The sequence below is a fragment of the Gastrolobium bilobum genome, unplaced genomic scaffold (assembly GCF_033153095.1).
Source record: "Gastrolobium bilobum isolate Gb01-03AN ecotype WA unplaced genomic scaffold, APGP_CSIRO_Gbil_v1 utg55317, whole genome shotgun sequence".
Lineage (NCBI taxonomy): Eukaryota > Viridiplantae > Streptophyta > Magnoliopsida > Fabales > Fabaceae > Gastrolobium > Gastrolobium bilobum.
In genome coordinates, this window is record NW_026899177.1 from 53926 (window position 1) to 77312 (window position 23387).

General features: G+C 33.8%; 3 protein-coding genes across 3 annotated transcripts; 2 read left to right on the forward strand and 1 right to left on the reverse strand.

Annotated features, from left to right (window-relative positions):
• The first annotated feature begins 5450 nt into the window (after window positions 1-5450).
• On the forward strand, window positions 5451-7848 carry LOC133287989 (rust resistance kinase Lr10-like). Its single transcript, XM_061485685.1, has 3 exons — window positions 5451-6156; window positions 6437-6466; window positions 6740-7848. Exons 1-3 carry the CDS (start codon window positions 5451-5453, stop codon window positions 7846-7848), a joined length of 1845 nt encoding a protein of 614 aa, XP_061341669.1.
• Window positions 7849-8721: 873 nt separating this feature from the next.
• On the reverse strand, window positions 8722-14857 carry LOC133287990 (G-type lectin S-receptor-like serine/threonine-protein kinase At1g11280). Its single transcript, XM_061485686.1, has 3 exons — window positions 14660-14857; window positions 11892-12684; window positions 8722-9803 (listed from the first exon to the last, which is right to left on the reverse strand). Exons 1-3 carry the CDS (start codon window positions 14855-14857, stop codon window positions 8722-8724), a joined length of 2073 nt encoding a protein of 690 aa, XP_061341670.1.
• Window positions 14858-19314: 4457 nt separating this feature from the next.
• LOC133287991 (uncharacterized) lies at window positions 19315-22975 on the forward strand (the record flags this gene model as incomplete). The annotated part of the gene is made up of 6 exons (XM_061485688.1): window positions 19315-20218; window positions 20441-20990; window positions 21041-21248; window positions 21525-21944; window positions 22488-22766; window positions 22872-22975. Coding segments are annotated over exons 1-6 (2465 nt in total), but the record flags the coding sequence as incomplete, so codon positions are not given.
• Window positions 22976-23387: the final 412 nt, after the last annotated feature.

Consider the following 23387-nt stretch of genomic DNA (forward strand, 5'->3'; position numbering starts at 1 on the left):
ATTCCTCTTTGCATAACTTTTTAACTTCAAATGTACATAGCATAGAAATAATTAAAGTCACAATCTTATAATAATTTTGGGATATGTTATTCTGCCTACTCTTAATTTTTCTACCTTTATATACCCCTCTCAATACCATTATATTATAATTTCATCCAACAGTGAAAATTTGCGAGATAAAATAAATCTTTTTACCCCTTTCTTTCTCCTCACTGCCTCCCACTCTTTCTCTCTCCTCCCACCCCCTTGACCATCATCTTCGTGAAGTCTACTATCAATTTTGAAATTTTATAAAGGACAAAGTTGAAAATTCAAAATTTAAAAGGTGTTTCTCTTTCGCCAATGATCATCTTTCCCTTGACCATTGTAATTGATACTATTCCTCAATTTGTCAGAATTTGCTAATTAATCATATATGTTGAATTCATATTATTATTTAATTATGGATCTTCGGCTAATTCGTTGATTTCATCCTCATGAGATTTTGTTGAGTCGCTTGTGTTCGTACTCAGTTAGTTGCTGAAGCGCCATTGAAGAGAGAGAAAACTAAGGATTTGGTATTCGAATAAATGTTATACTAGTGGCATCTTGGGCATCCACCACGTTCACCAAAACTATTTTACCAAAGTCATAACAAATAGATGTGAAAAAAAAATCAATTCAAACTCATAAGGGATTTCGATCGTATGTGCTTATCTGTCTCTCTCTTTATCGATAGAGAGAAAGTGTGGGAGGCAGTGAGGAGAAAAAAATGGGTAGGGTTTATTTTATCCTGCAAATCTCCACCATTGGATGGAATTATAATCTAATGGTGTTGAGAGAGGTAGACAAAGGTAGGCAAATTAAGAGTAAGCAGAATAACCTATTCCAATATTTTATGGGGTAGGATATTGTAAACAATCAATTAAGGTTAACCATACAAAGATGGAAATGAATATAACACATGGATCAACATAATCGATCTAACGGTGAAATTGATTGGTAGTAACCTTAATTGGTTGTTACAATATCCTACCCCTAATTTTATATACAATTAAATTAGGAGAATATTATATTTACAAATTCTTATAAACTACACTATGTCTGACCGGTAATACACTAGTAGAGTATTACCGATCACTGTCAGACATTGTATAGTTTGTAAAAAGAAATATTTGTCAATATAACCCTACTCATTAACTTAATATCAAACTCAAATTTATAAGTATGTTAAAAGTGATACAAGTATAATTTTTAATGTATATAATCTTACACAAAATGAAAAGAAACCAATCATAGTTTCAAAAGAATATAATAAATAAAACAAGAAAAATAATTACGCCATGGGATTACATTTTAGAAAAATAAAAAAATAATTTTTCTTTTCTTCTTTTCTCCTCTTTTGTTGAGTTTTCTTATTTTTACTCTCTCTTCTTTTTTACGTCCTCCTTAAAGAGTTCGCTCTTATATTTCTCACTCTCTATATATATCTTCTCTTAGTTTTTGAACCGATCAATAGTTAATCTCTTCTTATTATTTATAAACAAACCCCTTAATTGGATGAGTAAGTGGTATATTATGTTTGCTTTATCAACTACTAAGGCATGATCTTCGCTGGGGGTGACAAAAAGTATCATGACCCACATGTTAATACACAAAAAAATAATTTATCGAAAAAAATAAAAAAATTCAAATTTGATGATTTTCACATGCTCCATTGCGAATCACGGGTCAACTCGCATATATTATTTAGTTTTTGTCTTCTTTTTTTTAATTTTTTAAGAAAAAAAATTAAATTTTTAATTTTTGCATATCAATCTGTGTGACACTCGACTCGCAGTAGGTTGTGTTTGGGTTTCAATTTTTCTATTTTAATCCGCTGTCTCGTTTTGTCACCCTAGTCTTCACATATGTTATCAAGGTTGTTCAAAGAATTTGACATTACACAAGGAGGAGTGAGTAAGTGACAATTAGGTGAAATAATCGGAATGCTATATTATTGGCTAAGAATCCAAGTCTTCATGTGAGGAGCAGAGCAAACACATTAGTATATAATGCCACTTTGTCAAAGAGAGCATAGAGGAATTTTTTTTTTTTTTTTTGGAAATAGAGGAAAATTATTTTAGTGCTAAAGAAAGTTGACACACAGATAAAGTGCTGACTTTATGACCAAAATAATGAGTTTTGAGAAAGTTTGAAAGATATACAAATTCATTGGGACAATGTTCCCCCCTTACGCAGATATAGCCAATGGATCCATTGTATTGATTTGAACCACAGGTTTCCTTATAATTCAATTGTTCAGGCTTGAGCACATGTACTTATATGTCTCTTTTACTTTTATCTCCTTCTTTTCTTTACTTTCGATTGTGTATGTTGATTGCTTTTGTCCTTAAACCATTCACTTCACCCCAATCACATAAACTCTACAGGTACATCAGAAGAAGCCGTTAACAACCTTCATCAGCTACCACCGGGCTACGCTGTGTAACAAAGCCTAAGTATCTGAACAGATATAAATTCAAAATAATTCATACGATACATACACAACTATAGTAAGTACGGTTAACTCCAAAGAAAATGACACCAAAATAATAATGATGATAGCTTAGTTGGTGTTAGAGAACTGAACAGGTGAGGATGAGTGTATGTGTTCGATCGTACTATTTTTAGGAGGGTTTAAAATCTTAATTTCAGAATTCACCCCGAATCAAACTAGTCGGAAATGATTTTAATATGAGTAAAGTGTGTGTCCTTTTAAAGTTTAAAGGATACACATTTAGTTCATGTTAAGAAAGAAATAGACACAAAAAGATATGAGACCTACACTTTTATTTTTTTATCTTTATTTTTCAACGAGACTCACATCTTTTTATGTCTACCTCTTTTTTAAAATAATCCAAATGTGTGTCCAGACACTTTTTTCTTAGAGGCCGTTTGATAGGTGAATTTTTGTGAGAATGCTAGGAAAGTGATAGATGAGATTCATAAATGACCATGTTTGATATGGAATAAAAAAAATTTGCCTAAGAAAAAAGTTTTGATGGAAAAATTATTGAGTGTAAAAATGAAAAAAAATGGTCACTTGAGAATACCTGTTTGATGGTGGTATTTTTATTTCTCCAACAAATTTAAACTTGAAGCAATTTTACTTCCTCATTTTTCCCACCATTTTTTCAATAATTATATTTTTCTTTGATAAAATTATCTTTTGCCATTAGCAAAGGGCGCCTAAAAAAATGACAACGCGCGTTACCCATCAAACCAAAAGTTCTAGTCCGTGTTATTAAAACCGGCCCGACCCGTTCGGTCGGACCGGTTGGCCCGGAAACCGGCCCATCAACCGGTCCGGTTTCAGTATTGGACCGTTTAAGCATTCGATCCGGTATCAACCCGGTGATCCGGTCATAAACCGCGGTTGAACCGGTGTAAACCGGTATCGGCTTTATCTTTAAACCGGTTTTTTAAAACAAGTTACAAAATATTTCAATTTTTGCACCAAGTGAGAATCGAATCGAACCCAACCCTTTGATGTGAGGAGCGCACCTTTGAACCACTACGCTATCATTACCTGTTAAATATAATGCACCATTTAATATACTTATTATATAACTGTTAAGTTAATAGAATTATTTCAAAAATTGCATCAAATAGGAATCGAACTCCATACATTGAGGATAGACAATATAGTAATTACCACTAGACTACATCAGGTTATTGTTTGAATTGCACCATTTAAAATATTTATTATATAATTAAGTATAAAATATAAATTTATATATATACCCGGTTCATGCGGTTCAACCAGTGACCCACCGGTTGAACCATTGACCCAGTGACCCGGTACCTCGACCGGGTCAATGACCAGTCCGGTTCTAATAACATTGGTTCTAGTCGATGCTCAAAATTCAAAATCAAATCACGTAAATATCATGCATTAAACTGTCCCATTTTCTCCGGATTCTAGGGGCAGTTTGGTATAAGAATTTTTTTAAGATTCTCGATAAATTAAAAGTAATAATTTTATTTATTCACGTTTAGTATAAGATTTTTAAATTTTTTTCGAGAATCTAATTTTTTCGAGATTTTATTTGTGCATAATTTTTTTTTTAAAAATCATCCAGTAATATCATACAAGAGGTGATATTTTAGTATTTCTATGACAAGGGAAATTTAATACAACTAAATATAGCATCAAGAAAATTAATCTAATATTTTTAGGAATATGTTAGTCTATCAAACAATTTTTCGGTAACATTCTTAGAAAACTCATTTTTTCGTCATATTCTTAAAAATCGTGATTTTCGAATAAAAAACAATTTCTTCTCTACTAACGTCTTTTGAAAATAAACTAGATGGACCCTACCTCTCCAAGAAAACGATGCCCTACTCATCATATTGTTTGTGCAATGCTTTTTTAGATGCCCCCACAGACTTTTCTCGAGTTACAATTTTTTTTTTTGAATTAATTCAAAACTTAAATTTTATTGATGCCGAATTGCCGACTCCTTTATTATTTTGAAAAAGGGGGTTTTGTGAACTTTTTTCTTTTATCTTTTTGACAAATTTTCGTTTTTAGATTTTAATGAAATAAAATATTTCAATCCATGATCCACGGCTTGATAAAGAGAGCTGACTTGGAGTCAATGATATCCATACATCACATATCAGGTTTGGAAACAGATAGATACATAGGTGAGGTTTCCAAGGCGAATAACTTTTTAACTTTTTGGCGCCTTCTCTTTCCTCCTTCTTTCTTAAAGTAAATTAGAAAAAAGAAACATATTAAAGTTTAAATGCACGGCAATAAAATAAGGTAAAAAATATGTCTCATTTTAAAATATGTAAAGTTGTGTCATTTTAAGAGAAAAAAATAAATAAATAAAGAAGAAAAGAGAGTTGATAAAAAAAATAAAGGTGTGAGTCCAACCTCTTTGTAAAAGTGAAAAATATAAGTTGTGTCATTTAAAAAAATAAACACCTTTTCCTAAAATAAAAGAAGAAAAATATAACTTTTTTTCTCGTGCAATGAATTAATACCATATATTATAGATAATATGTAATTACAATTTTAAAAGTTACTTTTTTTTCTTTTGAAAAATTGTTAACTGACGTGATAAAAAGAAAAAAAATAATTTTAATATTACAACTATACGTTATCAATAATACATAATATTAATTGGTTGCAAGTAAAAATTTCATAAAAGAAATATTACATATACATGTAAAAATATTAACAAATAGATAAGATAGACATGACGCTACTTGTTCCAGTATTCAAATATGAGAGCTGAAAAGTCTGACTTTAGAATAATTGAACTACTGGAGTTGTGTTAGTCACCTAGTTGTATAAAAATGCAACATACATAATTCAAGAAAAAATAAGATGCATTAATCTAATAATATATTTATTATTAATTTTGATTGAAGAAATGTTACGTTCACTGACATTCATTCACAATTCATGAGGCATGGCTGTGTGGCTAAAAAAGTGCATCCCTTTCTTGTCCTTGTGCTTGTTAACTATCCTTGCAGAAACTAGTTCCCTTGATCAATGCAAAGAATCAAGTTGTGGTATTCATGGACCAACCATCAGATTTCCCTTCAGACTAAAAGGAAGACAACCAGAATGGTGTGGCTATAATTCTTGGTTTGATCTATATTGCACAGATAGCAACGACACGGTGCTTGAACTACCATTCTCTGCTAAGGCCTTAGTCAAAAGCATAAACTACACATCACAACTCATAAGTGTGTCATATCCTGAAGCCTGTCTTCACAAACACATTGCAAGTTTCGATATATCTGCATCTCCTTTTAGGTTCAACGATGAGTTCAAACTAGACCTTTATGCATTATTCAATTGTTCAGCAGGGATGTCTCACGGGAACACAGATGAGAGTTATATAATAACAACTGGAAACTTTTCTTGCCTCAATGTACCTGGTTTTAAAGTTATAGCAGCAAGTTCCACATCACAAATAATCTTTGCCCCCTTATTATCTTGCACCAGAATCCAAAGCCTTGTATTATTGCCTAATTCTTTGTTTAACAAGAACATTGATGCTGGTCTAAATTGGTTCCAACCAGATTGCAAAAACTGTGAACGAAAAGGTGGGCAATGCAAGGTTAAAGAAAACAAATCTAAACACGGATTCGAATGTAACAGTCCCAAAGGTATAATTTCTTCTATATATTTTCACATTATGCTTCTATTATTTCTTTTATGTCTGTTTCAAGTTATAAAAGATTCCCTGTACCTTTCAAATCAAATTCTTTACGCATTGGGATGCTTAGATACTTGTTAGGTAACTTGTAGTAGGGATTTCTTTATCATGTTCTTCATCTTTCTCTGATTTACTGTTGAGTGATTAAGGTATATTTGGATGTTATAATATATATTCACTCGTGAAAAGCTCATATCTTCCATTTTTTGTTTTTGTTTTTTTGTTTTTAGCAGGTTCATCAAAAGGGAAAGTGCTGGCTGGTAAGCTTTCTACTGCCCTGTTCCATTTAGCAAATTGGATATATAAGTTCTACTTTTGGTAGAGTGAAAGGAAATTTTGTATCACGTTAATCCTTTTGTATCTCACCCTAATCCTTAAGAAGGATTAACATGATAGAGTTTGGAAAATTTACAGATTCATTGGTATGTATAAATAAATTAAAGGACCAAACTGCGAGTAAATGATAGTTCTGGGAACAGAGTTGCCTATTTACTCAGAATTGATTTGTTCATAATGTATGTTGATATGTGCAGGTGAAATCCTAGGCCCTTTTTTGCTTATATTGGTTGGAGTCACAGCATATTGTTTCTATGTAGCTGGCATGGAAAGGAAGCATTATATAAGAATCAAAAAGTTTTTGAAGGATTACAAAGCACTTAAGCCTGCCAGATACTCTTATGCAGATATAAAGAGAATTACAAATCAGTTTAAGGAAGAACTGGGTCAGGGAGCTTATGGAACTGTCTTCAAAGGAAAGCTATCAAATGAAATTCAGGTAGCTGTTAAGGTCCTAAACACATCAACAGGGAATGGTCAAGAGTTCATCAATGAAATGGAAGCAATGTGTCAAATTCACCATGTCAATGTGGCTCGCTTGGTTGGCTTTTGTGCAGATGGACTCGGACGAGCTTTGGTGTACGAGTTTTTACCAAACGGTTCATTGCAGAAATTCATATCATCAGCAGACAATAAGGATGTCTTTCTAGGTTGGGAAATGCTACAAAATATTGCTCTTGGTATAGCCAAGGGAGTTGAGTATCTTCACCAAGGTTGTGATAAACGAATTCTCCATTTTGATATCAAACCTCATAATGTATTGCTAGACAACAATTTCACACCAAAAATCTCTGATTTTGGTTTGGCCAAGCTTTGTTCCAAGGATCAAAGTATTGTGTCAATGACCGCAGCTAGGGGCACTTTGGGCTACATTGCCCCGGAGGTATTTTCTAGGAACTTTGGCAATGTATCCTATAAGTCAGACGTTTATAGTTATGGGATGTTGCTGCTTGAAATGGTTGGAGGAAGGAAGATCACTGATGTCACATCAGAAAATAGCAGCCATGTTAATTATCCACAATGGATTTATAATCTTCTAGAGAACAATGAAGACATAAAAATCCATATAGAAGAAGAAGACACTAGAGTTGCAAAGAAGCTATCAGTTGTGGGACTTTGGTGCATTCAGTGGCACCCAATAAATCGTCCAACCATGAAAGCTGTGGTTCAAATGCTGGAAGGAGATGGAGAGAACCTAGAGATGCCTCCTAATCCTTTTGCCTCTACATCTGCGACCAGAACAAGTGCCAGATTTGGTACTTTACGTCTGAACCAAGAGCTTGATGTTATCTCGGAAATAGAATGAAGTTGTGATCAGCATTAGTTACCTGGAATCATAAGTTACTGTCTCTTGGGATTAAATCAGTTTCTTTCATATGGCACTTGTTTATCATTTCTCTGGACTTTGATATTAAATGTTATATGTCTCTCTTAAAAATGAGGGTGAAACTTTTTAAGGGATGAGACCTGCAATCATAAGTTACTGTCTCTTTTAGTTGTTGTTGTAGCTTCTTTCAACTTTATTCTTAGTGATGGTACTTCTCTTTGGCATGAACACTAACAGTGGTTTTATGAATTTTATTTTGCAAATACTAGTTCTGCTTGGTTCTTGTAGCTGGTCTGGCTTCCCCATTATTGTGTCTTGTTGTACAATTCACTTTTAGTTGATGTTGATCTACATATGCGGTTCATCAAACTATCCATTGTAACTAGCAGGGTTGTTTCCAACTTGGTTTCCTCACGAAGAAACCTAATCTTATTGGCATGTGATTATGATTATAGTTTGGTTTAACAGAGTTGTGCTCATTTTTCTTCCCTTCTCATTTATTCTCCTAATCAAAGCTCTTATTTTCATAATAGCTTTGATTAGGAGAATAAATGAGAAGGGAAGAAAAATGGGAAATTAAAACGTGAGCATAAGGAAGAAATGCATGAAGAGAGGGCCAAGCATAAATAAATATATAAGATTGTCTATGATGCAGCTTCTAATACTTTACAAGCAGGTTTGATGAGAAAGAATACAACTGATAACTTCTAAATTAGAATATGCATAGAAAAAGATATGAATGTACGGAAGCCTGCGCTTAACTATTTCGCATGATAGCTGGTATTAGTTGCATCAGTTTTATTCTCATGCTCAGTGACCCAATGTGTAACTCATGATGAATGTAAGTTGTCATCAAATCCATTTTTCATCTGCTGACATCCTCTGCCAAGTTAGGAGAGGTTCTGGATCTGGTGGAAGAACATCTTGGAGCACATCATCAGCTTCAAGCATCTCTATCACTTCGTTCATTGAGGGACGATCACCTGGCTTCATTTGTATGCATTTTAAGGCTATCACAATCATCTTCTTTGCTACATTCTTTTCCTCATCGGTGGCATTGTTTATATATATTGTTTCCTCAAATTGGTCATAAACCCATTTAGCAAAGTAGTTTTGCCAAGAATTCTCCATAAAATTTAAGTTCTTTTTTCTACCTGCCATTTCCATCAACATCATCCCAAAACTATAAACATCAGCTTTGTGTGAGATGCCTCCAATGTTTTTGTACAACAACTCAGGAGCCATGTATCCCATTGTTCCTCTTGCTGCTGTTAGAGATAAAATGCTTTCATCTATTCGGTACAACTTTGCCAGCCCAAAATCGGATATCTTGGGTTTGAAATTCTCATCAAGAAGAATGTTATGAGGTTTTATATCAAAGTGTATGATTTGCATGTCACAACCTTGGTGTAGGTATTCAATCCCACGAGCAATTCCAAGAGAAATGTCATAGATTTTCTCGTAGCTTATTGATAAGTTTCCTTGCTCTTGTGAAAATGTGTGTTTCTCAAGAGACCCATTAGACATGAACTCGTAGACAAGAGCTTGCTTTGTTCTCTCAGCACAAAATCCAATTAGCTGGACCACATTGACATGACGAATTCTACCAATGGTTGCAACTTCATTGATGAACTCCTCTCCATTGGTTTTGGCCTTGGTCAATACCTTAACAGCTACAAAACGTTTGCTTCGAAGCTCCCCTTTATAAACAGTACCATAGCCTCCTTCACCTAACTTATGCTTGCAACCTTTGGTCATCCTTTTAATTTCAGAGTAAGAGTACCTTATGGGCATGAAATTATTGTGACTCTGTATAAAATCTTCAACCGTGTCATTATCATCTCCGGATAAATTCCATTTTCTCCATTTATATATCAAGAAAGCAACCACAAAGGGTGACCCAAGTACAAATTTTGCACCGACCCATGCCATCACTGTTGAAATAAATCTAATCAAATAGTTAAAATATCTTTTTAATACATAATACAATTCAAGTTTGTTGATCATCCGGAGAAGAGTTTGAATATTGTATTGAATCTCTTATGACACTGTTGCATATCAATAGACAAAGGAGTGTCTATACTAAAAGACGTTTTAAATAAAGTGATGGAATCATGGAATACGTTTAACAAAACAAAAAAATAAATAAAAATAAACAAATACACAGAAAAAAATAGGAAGCTTTTAAGTTTGGAAACCTAATTTGTTAGAATTGATGATTGGCATCTTATGTACTTAAGCCTGTTTGAATGGATTTTTATTCCTAAAAAAATTGTTATTTTTTAAAATAAAAGTTCTTTTGAGAATTTTTAGACGTTTGAATAACAATTTTCAAAAAACACAAAATTTAAAATAAAAGTTAAAATACTGCTTTTTTTTATAGCCACTAGTTGGTTGCTTTTAAAAAAAACAGAAATTAAAAGACAATATATATTTATTTTTTTTGAAAAAAGATAATATAAATTTTTAAAATACGATTTTAACCTTGTCCTATCATACCTATTTTTATCTCACCTTATCTTACGATCATGTTATTTTATCTCTCTTTTATTGTAATTTTATATTTAAAAAGTGTTTTTATTTTATTTTAACATCCAAACAATTTTTTTTTGTAAAAGTGATTTTCAGATTATACATCCAAACGTAAAATAACTTTATCTTTTTAAAAAAGTTATTTTAAAAAAAGCAATGCATAAAAAATCATTTTTTAAAAGTTCATCCAAACGGGTCCTAAATACCTTCGCCTATTAGTTTCAAACGGCATTACTTTTTTTAATGACCTAAAATTTTATTTTTTTAGTTGAATATTTACCTTCATATATTTTAGAATGACTTATTATATTATTTTACTTTCTTTAAATAAAAACACATTATATCTTTTTTAGAGAAATAATTTTTTGATTCCGGTATAAAAATAAGAAATCTTATTTCTTATCTCAACCATTAATTTCCTATAATATTTACAATTTATTAGAGATTAATAATTAATTAAAAAATGTAATTAAAAAAATCATAATTATTAGATATACGGAAATTAACTGTTAATATAAAGAGTAAAATTTTTATTTTGCATCGGAGTCAAAAGTTTTTTTTAATTATTATTTTGTTAAATTTGAAGTTTTAAATTAGGGTTTTATAAGAGTTATGTTGTAGGAAAAGTGATTGTGTTATGTTATAGAGATTCGTTTTGCGTGCCGAAGTTTTTTTTTTTTTTTTTGCTGCGGGCCCCACAAAATGTTGTGTGTGTAGAAAAATTTTTGTGGTCATGTTAAATGATAGATGATAAACCCTTTAAATTATTGTTAACTGTATTTGTATATCTTTTTTATAATTTTAAATGTTTTTCAAATCATAACTAAATTAATTATATACGAGAAATGATAGTCATTTTAGTTAAAATTATTGTATTTTTATTTAATATTTAAATTAAAAAAATCTCGCTTTCTTTCACTGTGATTTCTATTATGTAACAATTTCTCTCATCATAAAATATATTAGTTTTGACTAAAAGAACACGGAGAATGATATATTTACCACCAAAAAAGTTTATTACCTTTACAATCAACTTAATCATCGTTGATTTCCGTCAATCTAACGGTTATAATTTACTAAATTTATTAGGAATTAATAAATAACTAATAAATGCGATCTAATAAATTATTACCGTTAGATTGACCGAAATCAACGGAAATTAGGTTGGCAGTAAAGATGATAAAAAAAATTTGGTGGTAAGTATATCCTGCCCTTATTTCTTTAAAGGGGTATATTTACTACCTCTTTTTCTTACTATCTCTTACTACTAAATTTTAACTGTTGATTTTCATCAATCTAACTGTTGTAATTAATGGGGTCATATTCATTAATTAATTATTAATTTTTAATAAATTATAACTGTTATATTAACGAAAATCAACGATTAAAATTTAATAATAAGATTAAGAAAAATAGAGAATAAGTATAACATTTTCCAAAGAAATATAGGCACAAAAATTTGATCATTTTAATATTTTGGATTAGCTTACCACTCATTCCAAAAGGGAGGAAACTATTCCCTGCAGCTTGCAGCGTGCAGATGAAGTCCCAGCGTTCCGGTTCCCAGTCATCACAGCGTAATGGTCGCCACCGAAGCTCTATCCCCTTCGCATACTCATTATGAATCTCTGGATAAGCACAGTTTCTGCTACATCTCATCGTTCTCAAAAAACTTATCATTACCTCCAACTCTACGGTGCAAGACTCCGCCACGTCTGCGGCTGTGTAAGGTCCGACCACAGCATAAGAATAAGAATGGTTTTCGTTTTTGCCACAGTGCGCTGCAGAGATGTCCCAGTAGCCATCATGATTTACTGGTTTTTCGCAGCTGACAACTATCAAAGAATAAAAAATACGATCATCAGGAGAAGTGAAGAAGGTGATGTTTTCGTACGGTAAGGAGCGACAATTGATGATAGAGCAATTATCGGGATGAACTCCAACTCCGGTTGTGATGTAACGGAAGGTGGAATTAGGTGCTGCTATAATGGCGGCAGCGTCACGTCTTCCATAGTTTATGTACATCACTGCTTTCTTGTCTTCACATATCACTTCGTAACTGGGATCGACGCATGCAGAACTGTTGTTAAATATGTTTCCGCAAGCAGATCCCCTATCTTGTGGCGGCGCGCATTCAAGACCTTCATAATATATAATGAAGGTATAGAGGCAGAATGAAATTATGGGAGCGGCGATGAGTCCTCCAAAAGCCCACCACATGTTTTTTTCAAGGGGTGGGGAGGATCTGGCACTTGTGATTTTCCGGTATTGCTCGCTTGAATGCTGCAGCACATAACATCTTATACAGGTGATGGGGAAATATCTAATATACTATACTCTAGTACCATTTGTTTGGTGCTATCACCTAATAGAAATCTATAAATGTTGTACACAGAGGAGAGATAAATATTTTTTTATCCAAATGTCCGTGATTTAATGGAAGAGTTATCTACTACAGTTGTATGGAAGATGTTCTCAGATGAGAAATGATCTCTTAACAAAATTTTGCAAATTACACCATATACTCCGAAAGTATATAGTATAACTTAGTATACTTTCGGGACTACATAATGTAATTTGTAAACAAAGAGTTTTGTAAATAAAACCTATATATATATATATATATATATATATGGTTTTATATTTCTCATTCAACATGAGAATTGAATTCTCATGTTGTAGAGACAAAAAGCATGTGGGACCCGTATGTTAGAAAAAATTATGTGTAGGACCCACGTTGGCACGAAAATCGAAAGGTGTGTAGAAAAATTGAAATTCTCATGTTAAATGAGAATTATAAAACCCATATATATAAATATATATATATATATATAGAGAGGTTAGGATCATTTTACATCAGTATAAGTTACACTTCTCAATCTTGTCCGCTGATCCCACTCATATCTAAGGGCTCAAAATTTTTAGTAATGTGAGCCGTTGGATACAAGTGGATCAATGGTCAAGATTGAATGTAAGACTTCTAACTCTTACACCGGTGTAAGAATATCCTGCCCCTATATATATATGGGGATTACATTTCTACAGTTGTTGTACGTGCAACAATCAAATACTTGCCATATATATACTTGAAAGTATTAAATGCGGGGAATATAACCATACAAAGGATGAAAGCATTAAATGTGGAGAATCATAACCATACACCTGTCTTTGTTGTACGTAAAGCGGCTGCAGAAATGATTTTACCTATATATATAGTGTAAATATTTCTACAGACATTTTAGATAAGGTTATCTACATCTATCCTTTATACTATGTACCGTCAGTAATACATAGTTATAACCAGTGACAGAGCCACTGGAGAGGTAGGCGGTGCTTTGACACCACCTAATTTTTTAAAATGATATAGATTTTCTTTAAAATTTTTGATATAACCTTGATATTAGATGAATATTTAAAAATAATACAACATTGGCATCCCCTGATTCTACCTGGCCAATCTTTTGGCACTACCTGAATTTTTAATGTTATAATTATGTACTACCGATAGTACATAGTTATAAAGGATAACTGTAGATAATCTTATTTAAAGTGACTGTAGAAATATTTTTTCCATATATTATATATATATATATTATAATTTTAAATTTGTTTGAATATTATTGTAAAATTTAAATTACTTGTACAATAATATATGTTAAAAAGATTAAAAGAAATTATAAAACCTATTTTATTTTATTTTATTTTGATAAAATCTAAAATCTAATCTTAACTCTTAAGAAGAGTGCGGGTTATAGTTGGAATATTATTATTCTGGACCAGCCTCACAAAACTCTCAATGGGTTAAGGTTAATTTGAGGGCTTAATTCCGTGTTATCGGAGGCTCTTAGGGGGCTTTTGGAGGTGATAAAAAAAAAATTATCCAAGAATCACGATTTTCAAGAATATGGTGGGAAATTGAATTTGACGAGAATGTTACCAAAAACTATTCGGAAGGCTAAATTTTTTCCAGGATTATTGGGTCAATTTTCTTATTCTATGTTTGGTTGATTGTAAAATATTACTGGCATTGTGGAGTGAATTTACAAAATTAACTTTTAAGCTTTTTTTAATTCAACCTCTTTTTTTCTTCTCTCTGAATGCTCTGTCTCTCTCTCTCCTTGTCTCTCTCTTTTTCTCTATCTCAACTTGTGGAAGACGAATATGAAATGAAAAATTTGATAGGCGATATTGGTGTATGGAGAACGACGATTCAAAGCGAAACACCAAAAAATTTGAGAATGAAAAATAGGTGCGATACTGGTGTATAGAGCACGACGATTCCCAGTGGCCAACGATACTGATGTATACTAATTGCAGCCTCCCCACTCCCAGCAACAAGGGTAACCAGAAACTGTCTTCCATCAAAGACAAAGATGGTGCCATAAGGGAGGGTATTTTTGTCAAGAAAATCTTGTGTGATTTCCCAGCCCAAGAGAATCCAAAAATACCACCCCATTGTGGTATTTTTCGATGGTATTTTAGTTTAGAGAATACACACAAAATGGAATCTCGAAAAAATTGCTTTTTTGGGAAAATTTTCTAAATCTTCTAGCAAACATGATCTTCTTGGATTACCACCCTTAATTTTCCAAGAATCTTAAAAAAAGTAGTATACCAAACGCCCACTTAGGGTATGTTTGAGAGTCAATATTATAAATTATATATTTTCCTAATATGTGAGTTTTAAAAATTAGAGGATGAAAATATGATATTTTTGTAAAATTCTTTGATACCCTTATTCTCTTTAAATCAGATTTCCTCCAATTTGAAGGTACGAGAGGAAAAATTTAACAAATTACTTATTTGCCCCTTTTTATAACAAGGGCTTCAACGCTGAGTTATTCTTGTAGTGTTCATGGCAGTAACGACGTAAAAGTTGTGCTAGAGTTTCTTAGAATAGTGGGCTATTAGAATTTAGAAGTAGAGTATGCTCTTAGAGAAGATATCATCGAGAATGTCAGGCGGGTTCAGGGGAGGAGCCCGTGAAGGGAACCACCACTGATGGATTACATTAGGCCAACGACACCAAGTGGACCCGACACTCAACTTTGTGTTCACACTCGAGAAGAGTTTGGAAAGTTGCCTCTTTTGAAAATCTTTTACTTTTCGCAAAAAAAAATAATTGTAAAAAGAGTTGGATAATATTTGAAATTCAAAATTCATTGGTGAACCCAAAACCTTAAAGCATTAGGTTCATGAGTTTCTTTACTTATATACACTTCACTTAGCCTATTACCAACCAATCTGAGACTTATCACACTTGCATATCCTAACAATCTCCCCCTCATATGTGAAACCCAACATTAATATGCTCCCTCTTAACCGAGTACCCAAAGTTTAAAATACTCAACTCACCTCCTAGCCAAACACCAGGCTAGCTCGAGCATAACTTGGCTCTAATACCAGTACTATCCGGTGGGTCTAGGGGAAACCGTCCACCAATGGGTTAAGCTATTCCAACTATAGCAAGTGAGTTCAACATCATATCTCAACACAAAACTTTAAGGCTTTGGTTCATGATCCTTCCACTAATATCCATTTCACTTAACCCATTACCAACCAAATGTGAGACTCATTGTACTTGAATAACCCAACACACAAGAGTGATTTGGGGTTCTTTGACTACAATAAATTCTTCTTCCCCATAGTTTCGCCACTGCTCCCGATAAGGTTCCGATCTTTTTCGCAGCCGTTAGAGTCGCCGGAGACTGCTCTAAATCAACCTCTGTTTCGTCGGAGGATGAGTTTGTGAACATCGGGTCGTCCACTTCTCGTTTTTCTTCTTTATGTACTTGTTATGTCTGGTTCTATTTGAATCAATTGCTTGTGCTGATCAATGATCAATTATCGCTCGTTGTTTAAAAATTAATTTTAAAAAAATTATTTAAATTTTTTTGATGAAACTATTTTGTTGTTGTTTCTAATTATATTATTTTGAGATAACTGATTTACTTTTATATATGTGATTTATAATTTTTTTAATAATTTTAATTTAGTAATAATGTGAAATAAACAATTTTAGAGAGACAAAAAATAATTTTTAGAGAGAAAAAATAATTTTTTAGAGGGAGAATCATTTTTAATTGTGAAAATTGTATAAATAATTTTTAAAAAAATTTAAATTTAATTTTATTCGTAAAACATAATAATTATATTAGTTTTTTAAGAAATTATAAAATTATAAAAATATCTCCTTAACTTTCTATTTTCTCCCTTATCATATTTTGAACTTCCAAATAAAGGAAGGTAATACCTTTCATTTTTCTTTTATTCCTTCTCCTCCAAACTTCCAAACACACCCTTAGACTAGACCCTAATTGTAGAAAATCTCTCGCACATGCCATCGAGGAAGTTAGTTGATTGCATTGGTTGTGTAAGGAGCTTGATTTTGTACCAGAAAAAGTGACAATTAGGTGCGATAATCATAATGGTATATTATTGGCCAAAAACTCAGGTTAAGCACATCATATAATGCCGCTTTATTAGAGAGAAAATAGAGGAAATATATTTTACTGCTAAAGAAGTTAACACAGATAAAGTGCTCACTTTCTGAACAAAACAATGAGTTAAAGAAAAGTTTGAATGATATACAAATTCAATGGATTTGAAGTAGCATGCAAAGTTCTCAATAAGTTGGAGAATATTGAATATGATTTCTACTTTGTATCTAGTTATAACAACTCATGCTTTCTGACAAAGACAAAGCCAATGGGTGGTCCAAGTTCCTTTGTAATTCCTTTTCAGTAGTTCAAACTTGAGCCATGAACAGTGGTTGTGCTTTAGGATTTTTTTTAGAGTTATTGAGGAGAGAAAAGTGATTCCAACTTGTTATTGACGAGTAATGAGTGTAATATTAATTTATTGGGGTCCACTTCTTTTTAAAAAGAAAGAAAAAGTTGATACTGATATCGATCTATGTATAGAAAACAATTCTTGTCTCTCATTATTGCCCTCATTATATATCTTTATATTTGGAGCATGATGAATTTCAATTTAATAATATTGATTGAGAGTGATATGGTGAAGAAAATATTGTAAAATAATTGGCGGATGTACCCCTATATTAGAATAAAGTGTCTCCTGCTTTTATCTCCTCCGTATTTTTTTATTTTCGATTGTTTATATAATTGCTTTTCTTCTTAAACTATTCACTTCACCGTTAATCAGATAATCTCTACAGGTACATCAGAAGAAGCCATTAACAACCATCATCAGCTACCGCCGGGCTACGCTGTGTAACAAAGCCTAAGTGAGAGCATTATTAGTACTAAAGTCATATTAAGTAAAGTATACGACTCTTATTCAAAATAATTTTTTTTCCGTCTCTTCAAAAAATATATCAGTATAGATATTAATACTATATCAGTATATATATTATTAATATCTATACTGATATATTTTCTGAAGAGATGGAAAAAAAAATTCTATTATATTAATATATTTCTTAAAATATACAATTTATATTATGCTTCTATTGATAGGATGCAGGTAATATCATAATATATTCGATTTTTTTGGCCTAAGTATCTAAACAGGTACATAGGTAAAATAATTCATACGATACATAGGTATAGTAATTAGTAACTGATCAAATGATAGTAGTTCAGTTGTGGGACTTTGGTGCATTCAGTGGCACCCAATAAATCGTCCAACCATGAAAGCTGTGGTTCAAATGCTGGAAGGAAATGGAGAGAACCTAGAGATGCCTCCTAATCCTTTTGCCTCTACATCTGCGACCAGAACAAGTGCCAGATTTGGTACTTTACGTCTGAACCAAGAGCTTGATGTTATCTCAGAAATAGAATGAAGTTGTGATCAGCATTAGTTACCTGGAATCATAAGTTACTGTCTCTTGGGATTAAATCAGTTTCTTTCATATGGCACTTGTTTATCATTTCTCTGGACTTTGATATTAAATGTTATATGTCTCTCTTAAAAATGAGGGTGAAACTTTAAAAGGGATGAGACCTGCAATCATAAGTTACTGTCTCTTTTAGTTGTTGTTGTAGCTTCTTTCAACTTTATTCTTAGTGATGGTACTTCTCTTTGGCATGAACACTAACAGTGGTTTTATGAATTTTATTTTGCAAATACTAGTTCTGCTTGGTTCTTGTAGCTGGTCTGGCTGCCCCATTATTGTGTCTTGTTGTACAATTCACTTTTAGTTGATGTTGATCTACATATGCGGTTCATCAAACTATCCATTGTAACTAGCAGGGTTGTTTCCAACTTGGTTTCCTCACGAAGAAACCTAATCTTATTGGCATGTGATTATGATTATAGTTTGGTTTAACAGAGTTGTGCTCATTTTTCTTCCCTTCTCATTTATTCTCCTAATCAAAGCTTTTATTTTCATAAGCTTCTTGCAGGCAATAAATACAAGATACAGGGCAAAGCTGTTTGCTTAATTTCAATTAAGCTATAATTAGTCTCTCAAAAAATTATGTCAAGAAAATGTCATGAATCCCTTAACATGGCTTATGGCGTATAGCCTGGATTTGCTCTTTTCTTATATAAGCAACTACCACCAATTACATGGATCTACGGGTAGTGTTCCATCTTAAGGTTAATTAATAATTTTGGGTTTGAAATGTTAAAACTTGATAAAGAAAATTTTGCTCCTCTTGAAATCTCGCCGAACTCAAATTCGGATTAGTTGACACATGACAGCATACATGATGGTTTATAAAAAAAGAAAACCATCATGTTAAACCAATTAATTATGATTAATTAATTGGTTTAATTAATTAATCATAATTAATTAAGGCAGTTCATTAATTATGATTAGGAAGAACTTGACATTCTTCAAAGAAGTAATAAGAGGAATAAAGGTGAGGGAGATCAGTTTTCAAATGATGTATCTATGATACCTAGACATGAAGTGGCCAACGTTCAACCTGGAGGGAAATTCTGATGCGTCATAATGGAGAAGATGATGAATGGGAAGGAGAGGCGTCTGCCGAGGAAGACTTAGATGGGGAGGAACCTGCTGAGGAAGAGGATGTCAACCATGGAGGAATTAAGATGTGGGAGGAAGATGATGGGCGTACTTATTTTAGTTGCACCAAAAGAGCAAGGAAGAGAATGAGGAAACCTTGGGAGAAAGCTCTGATTGTTAAACTCCTTGGGAAGAAAATTGGGGTGGAGTTTATGAAGAAAAAAATAAATGTCTTATGGGCTAGAAAAGGCAAAATCAATGTCACTGATATTGGTAATGACTTTTTCGTAGTCCAGTTTAGTGAGAAGGATGATCTCAATTTTGCGTTGAACGGTGGTCCATGGATTGTTTTGGGTCATTATTTATCGTTGAGGAAGTGGGAACCAACTTTCAGACCTAATAGTGCTGGAATTGCTAAGATTGCTGCTTGGATTCGTCTACCGGATATTCCCATTGAATTCTATGATGAAGCTTTTTTTAGAAGGATTGGAAACTGGTTAGGCAAGATGATCAAGGTAGACAGCAATACAAATGCTCATGTAAGAGGACGGTTTGCAAGAATATGTGTGGAACTGGACCTATCTCAGCCATTAAAGGGTGATTATGTGCTGGAAGGATTTACCAAACAAATTGAGTATGAAGGATTAGGGCTCATTTGTTTTGGTTGTGGGAAATATGGACATAGCACCGAGAATTGTTCAGCTGCTCCAAAGCAACGCAGTTCATCCGATATTCATAATGACGATCAAATTCATCAAGAGGAACCTGGCAACTCAGAATTCCATCGAAGTAAAGGATTGGGACCTTGGATGGTTGTTAATCGTCAACGCAGGAGCCGGCAACCTCCTCAGACGGCCGGTGCAGTCCAGCCAGGCGCTGGTTCAAAAACGTTACAAAGGAATAATGATAAGGGAGTTATGACCAGCGATAATCATGGAGATAATCATGGTGATAAGAGAGTTATGACCAGCGATAATCATGGTAATCATGGTGATAAGAGAGTTATGACCAGCGATAATCATGGTAATCATGGTAATAAGGGAGTTATGACCAGCGGTAATCATGGTAATAAGGGAGTTATGACCAGCGATAATCATGGAGATAATCATGGTGATAAGGAGGAAATTACGCAATCACGGTTTGCAATCTTAACAGCTGGACCTATTAATGAGGAGGATCATAATCAAATAATTAATTCTGTTACTCCTCATATGGGGGCCCCTCAGTTTGAAATTCCTCAGAAAATATGGACTAAATCCAAAAAGTCCAAAGATACCCCTAGGACTAAATCAACGGTTCCTACTATGCATGCGGCTCATTCTTCAAGCACGGGTAAGAGGTGTCCAGTCCAGAGTGAAAATCGTGAAGATCATACTCCCATTCCACCATCTCCATCAATTGCTACTCCCATGGCGGTTAGTCCTATGCAAGCAAATCAACATGATCAGGAAAATGGGATGAAAGCAGATAGCACTTTGAACCAGAATCAAGAGCAGTTATATGACACATTTCATAAAACTGGTCCTGATATATCAGTTGACAACAGCAGCGACATCCAAAATCCTGAAACCTCAACCATCTCTACGTGCATGGAGGTGGACAGAGTTCACCAGGAAGATATTTCAAGAATGAAGGATGCAAGAACCTTGGAGTCTTGCGTTCAACATAGTTTTTAATGAATTTATTCTTCTGGAACTGTAGGGGAGCAGTGAAACCCCAGTTTCAAAATTCGCTTTTTCTGTTTACTAGGAAATATAAGCCTAGTATTGTAGTGATTCTAGAACCTCGGTGTAGTGGTCAAAAAGCTTCTGACATTATCCGAAAATCTGGGTTTAAGCATGCTTTTGTTCAAGAGGCAGAAGGTTACTCAGGGGGTATTTGGATCCTCTGGAATGATGAGACTGGTCTCGTTGAAATTATTAATCACACAAAACAGTTTGTTCATTTTAAAGTTCAGAATTTTCATGTTCCTTCCTTTTCTTGCACGGCAGTTTATGCGAGTCCTAGGGAAGAAAATAGAAAGGAGCTATGGGATGATCTGCTAAACATTAGTCTCCATTGTAATGGGCCGTGGTTGGTGGCTGGGGATTTTAATGAAATAGCAAATCGGGATGAGAAGAAAGGTGGCTGTAGAGTTAACTTAAACAGATGTTCCAATTTTGCAAATGTTCTTCATAATTGCAAGCTGCTGGATCTTGGAGGATCAGGTCCTTGGTTTACATGGAAGGGTCCGAAGTTTCTTCATCTTGATCGTGTTTTTAAGAGGCTGGACCGAGCCTGTGCTAATGCAAGTTGGAAGACTACCTTTACTGATGCTGGCGTTAAGGTACTTCCACGGATTTATTCTGATCATAGTCCCATTTTGGTCTACTTGTCTAACTTGGACACAGGTTGGAAAAATCGTCCCTTTCGCTTTGAGATTGCTTGGATGGAGCATTATAACTTTACTCAGTTTCTGGCTAGGAGCTGGAATGTTGTGAAAGACACTAGAACGAATCTGCATGATCTGACTCCAAATTTAAAAAGATGGAACAAGATAGTCTTTGGCAACATTTTCAATAGGAAGACTAACCTATTGCATAGTATTGCAGAAATTCAGAATCATGTTGATTATCATATTTTTAGTATCAATGGGTCAAAAGCTCCAGGGGAAGATGGTTTTCCAGCTGCCTTTTTTCATAAGAATTGGAGTCTTATTAAGACTAATGTTATTAAGGATGTTAACGTGATGTTTCAGAATCCCAATCTGATTCACCTTGTGAACTCGACTCTTCTGGTCCTCATTCCAAAAGTAAAGAGACCTGAAAGTGCTAAGCAGCTCAGACCAATCTCTTTGTGCAATGTCATTTATAAAATCCTCAGTAAAATTCTGGTTAACAGAATGAAGCCCCTAATGGAAGAGATGGTGTCTCCCTTCCAAGCTAGTTTTGTTCCTAAACGACATATCCAGGACAACATCATCATCACCCAAGAGCTGATCCATTCAATGCGTAGAATGAGAGGAAGAAAGTGTTTCATGGCAATTAAAATCGACTTGGAAAAGGCTTATGATATGTTAAATTGGGAGTTTGTTCGTAAAATTTTGGATGAAATTCAAATCCCACACTGGTTCACAAATATTATCATGAATTGTATCAACTCTGATAAGGTCTCACAATGGGAGATTGGAGACGGTAATTATGCATCATTATTTTGGACAGACAATTGGTTGGGTTTAACTGAGTGTCTTGCCTCTCTGGCTACTCGTACTCCAACTGGTTTGGAGTTGAATCTCCCTGTTAGTGCCTTCGTGAACAGCAATACTGGTCAATGGAACTTTCCCTATATTCGTCAATATCTCAATGATCAAGCTGTTGCAAGGATCCAAGCTGCTCTCATTCCTAGCGCATCGGATGGAAATGACCGTATTATTTGGAGAAATCAAAAGGTTGGCTGCTCTTTAGTTAAAACCGCGTATTATAACATGCTTGGTTTCCCTCTCATGCCGTTGAAAAATTCTTGGACTACCATATGGAAATGGCATGGGCCTCAGCGTGTTAAATCTTGTATGTGGATCATAATGCATGGCCGCCTTCTTCTGAAGACCGCACATCTAGATGGAGTGGGGAATCTGGTCATTGTAAAAATATGTCCCTGGTGAGTTGGAAACAAACCTCCATGTTCTAAGAGATTGTAAGCACTGCTAGAAGTGTTTGGAATTCTCTGGTTTCAGCTAATCGGCAAAGCTTATCACAGCTTGGATCTTAGAGATTGGGTTGAAAATAATATCTCAAAAGCCTGGAATCAAAGTAATTCAGATGATTGGCGTGATGTCTTTTTTATCTCTTGTTGGTTCATTTGGGGATGGAGGAACAAAATGTCCACGATGCTAACTTCAAGCATCCAACCCATCTAACGCACATAATTGCTATTGTATATAGAGGAAGTCGATTCTTGCACGGGACCAAGGCTATCACTATGACTAGGATTTCATCCAACTCGTATTGGTTTATCTGTAACCTCCAGCAATACGATAATTCTTAGCCGAAGGCTACACATAACAACATAC

Bases quoted from the DNA above. Each gene is read 5' to 3' on its own strand.
- LOC133287989 (XM_061485685.1), top strand. From the start codon at position 5,451: ATGGCTGTGTGGCTAAAAAAGTGCATCCCTTTCTTGTCCTTGTGCTTG. The intron at 6,157-6,436 runs GTATAATTTCTT...TTTTGTTTTTAG, and splicing joins CGAATGTAACAGTCCCAAAG to CAGGTTCATCAAAAGGGAAA. The intron at 6,467-6,739 runs GTAAGCTTTCTA...TGATATGTGCAG, and splicing joins AAAAGGGAAAGTGCTGGCTG to GTGAAATCCTAGGCCCTTTT.
- LOC133287990 (XM_061485686.1), bottom strand. From the start codon at position 14,857: ATGGGGTGGTATTTTTGGATTCTCTTGGGCTGGGAAATCACACAAGAT. The intron at 12,685-14,659 runs GTATCGCACCTA...TATGTGCTGCAG, and splicing joins TCGTCGTGCTCTATACACCA to CATTCAAGCGAGCAATACCG. The intron at 9,804-11,891 runs GTAAGCTAATCC...TTATTTCAACAG, and splicing joins CCTCCCTTTTGGAATGAGTG to TGATGGCATGGGTCGGTGCA.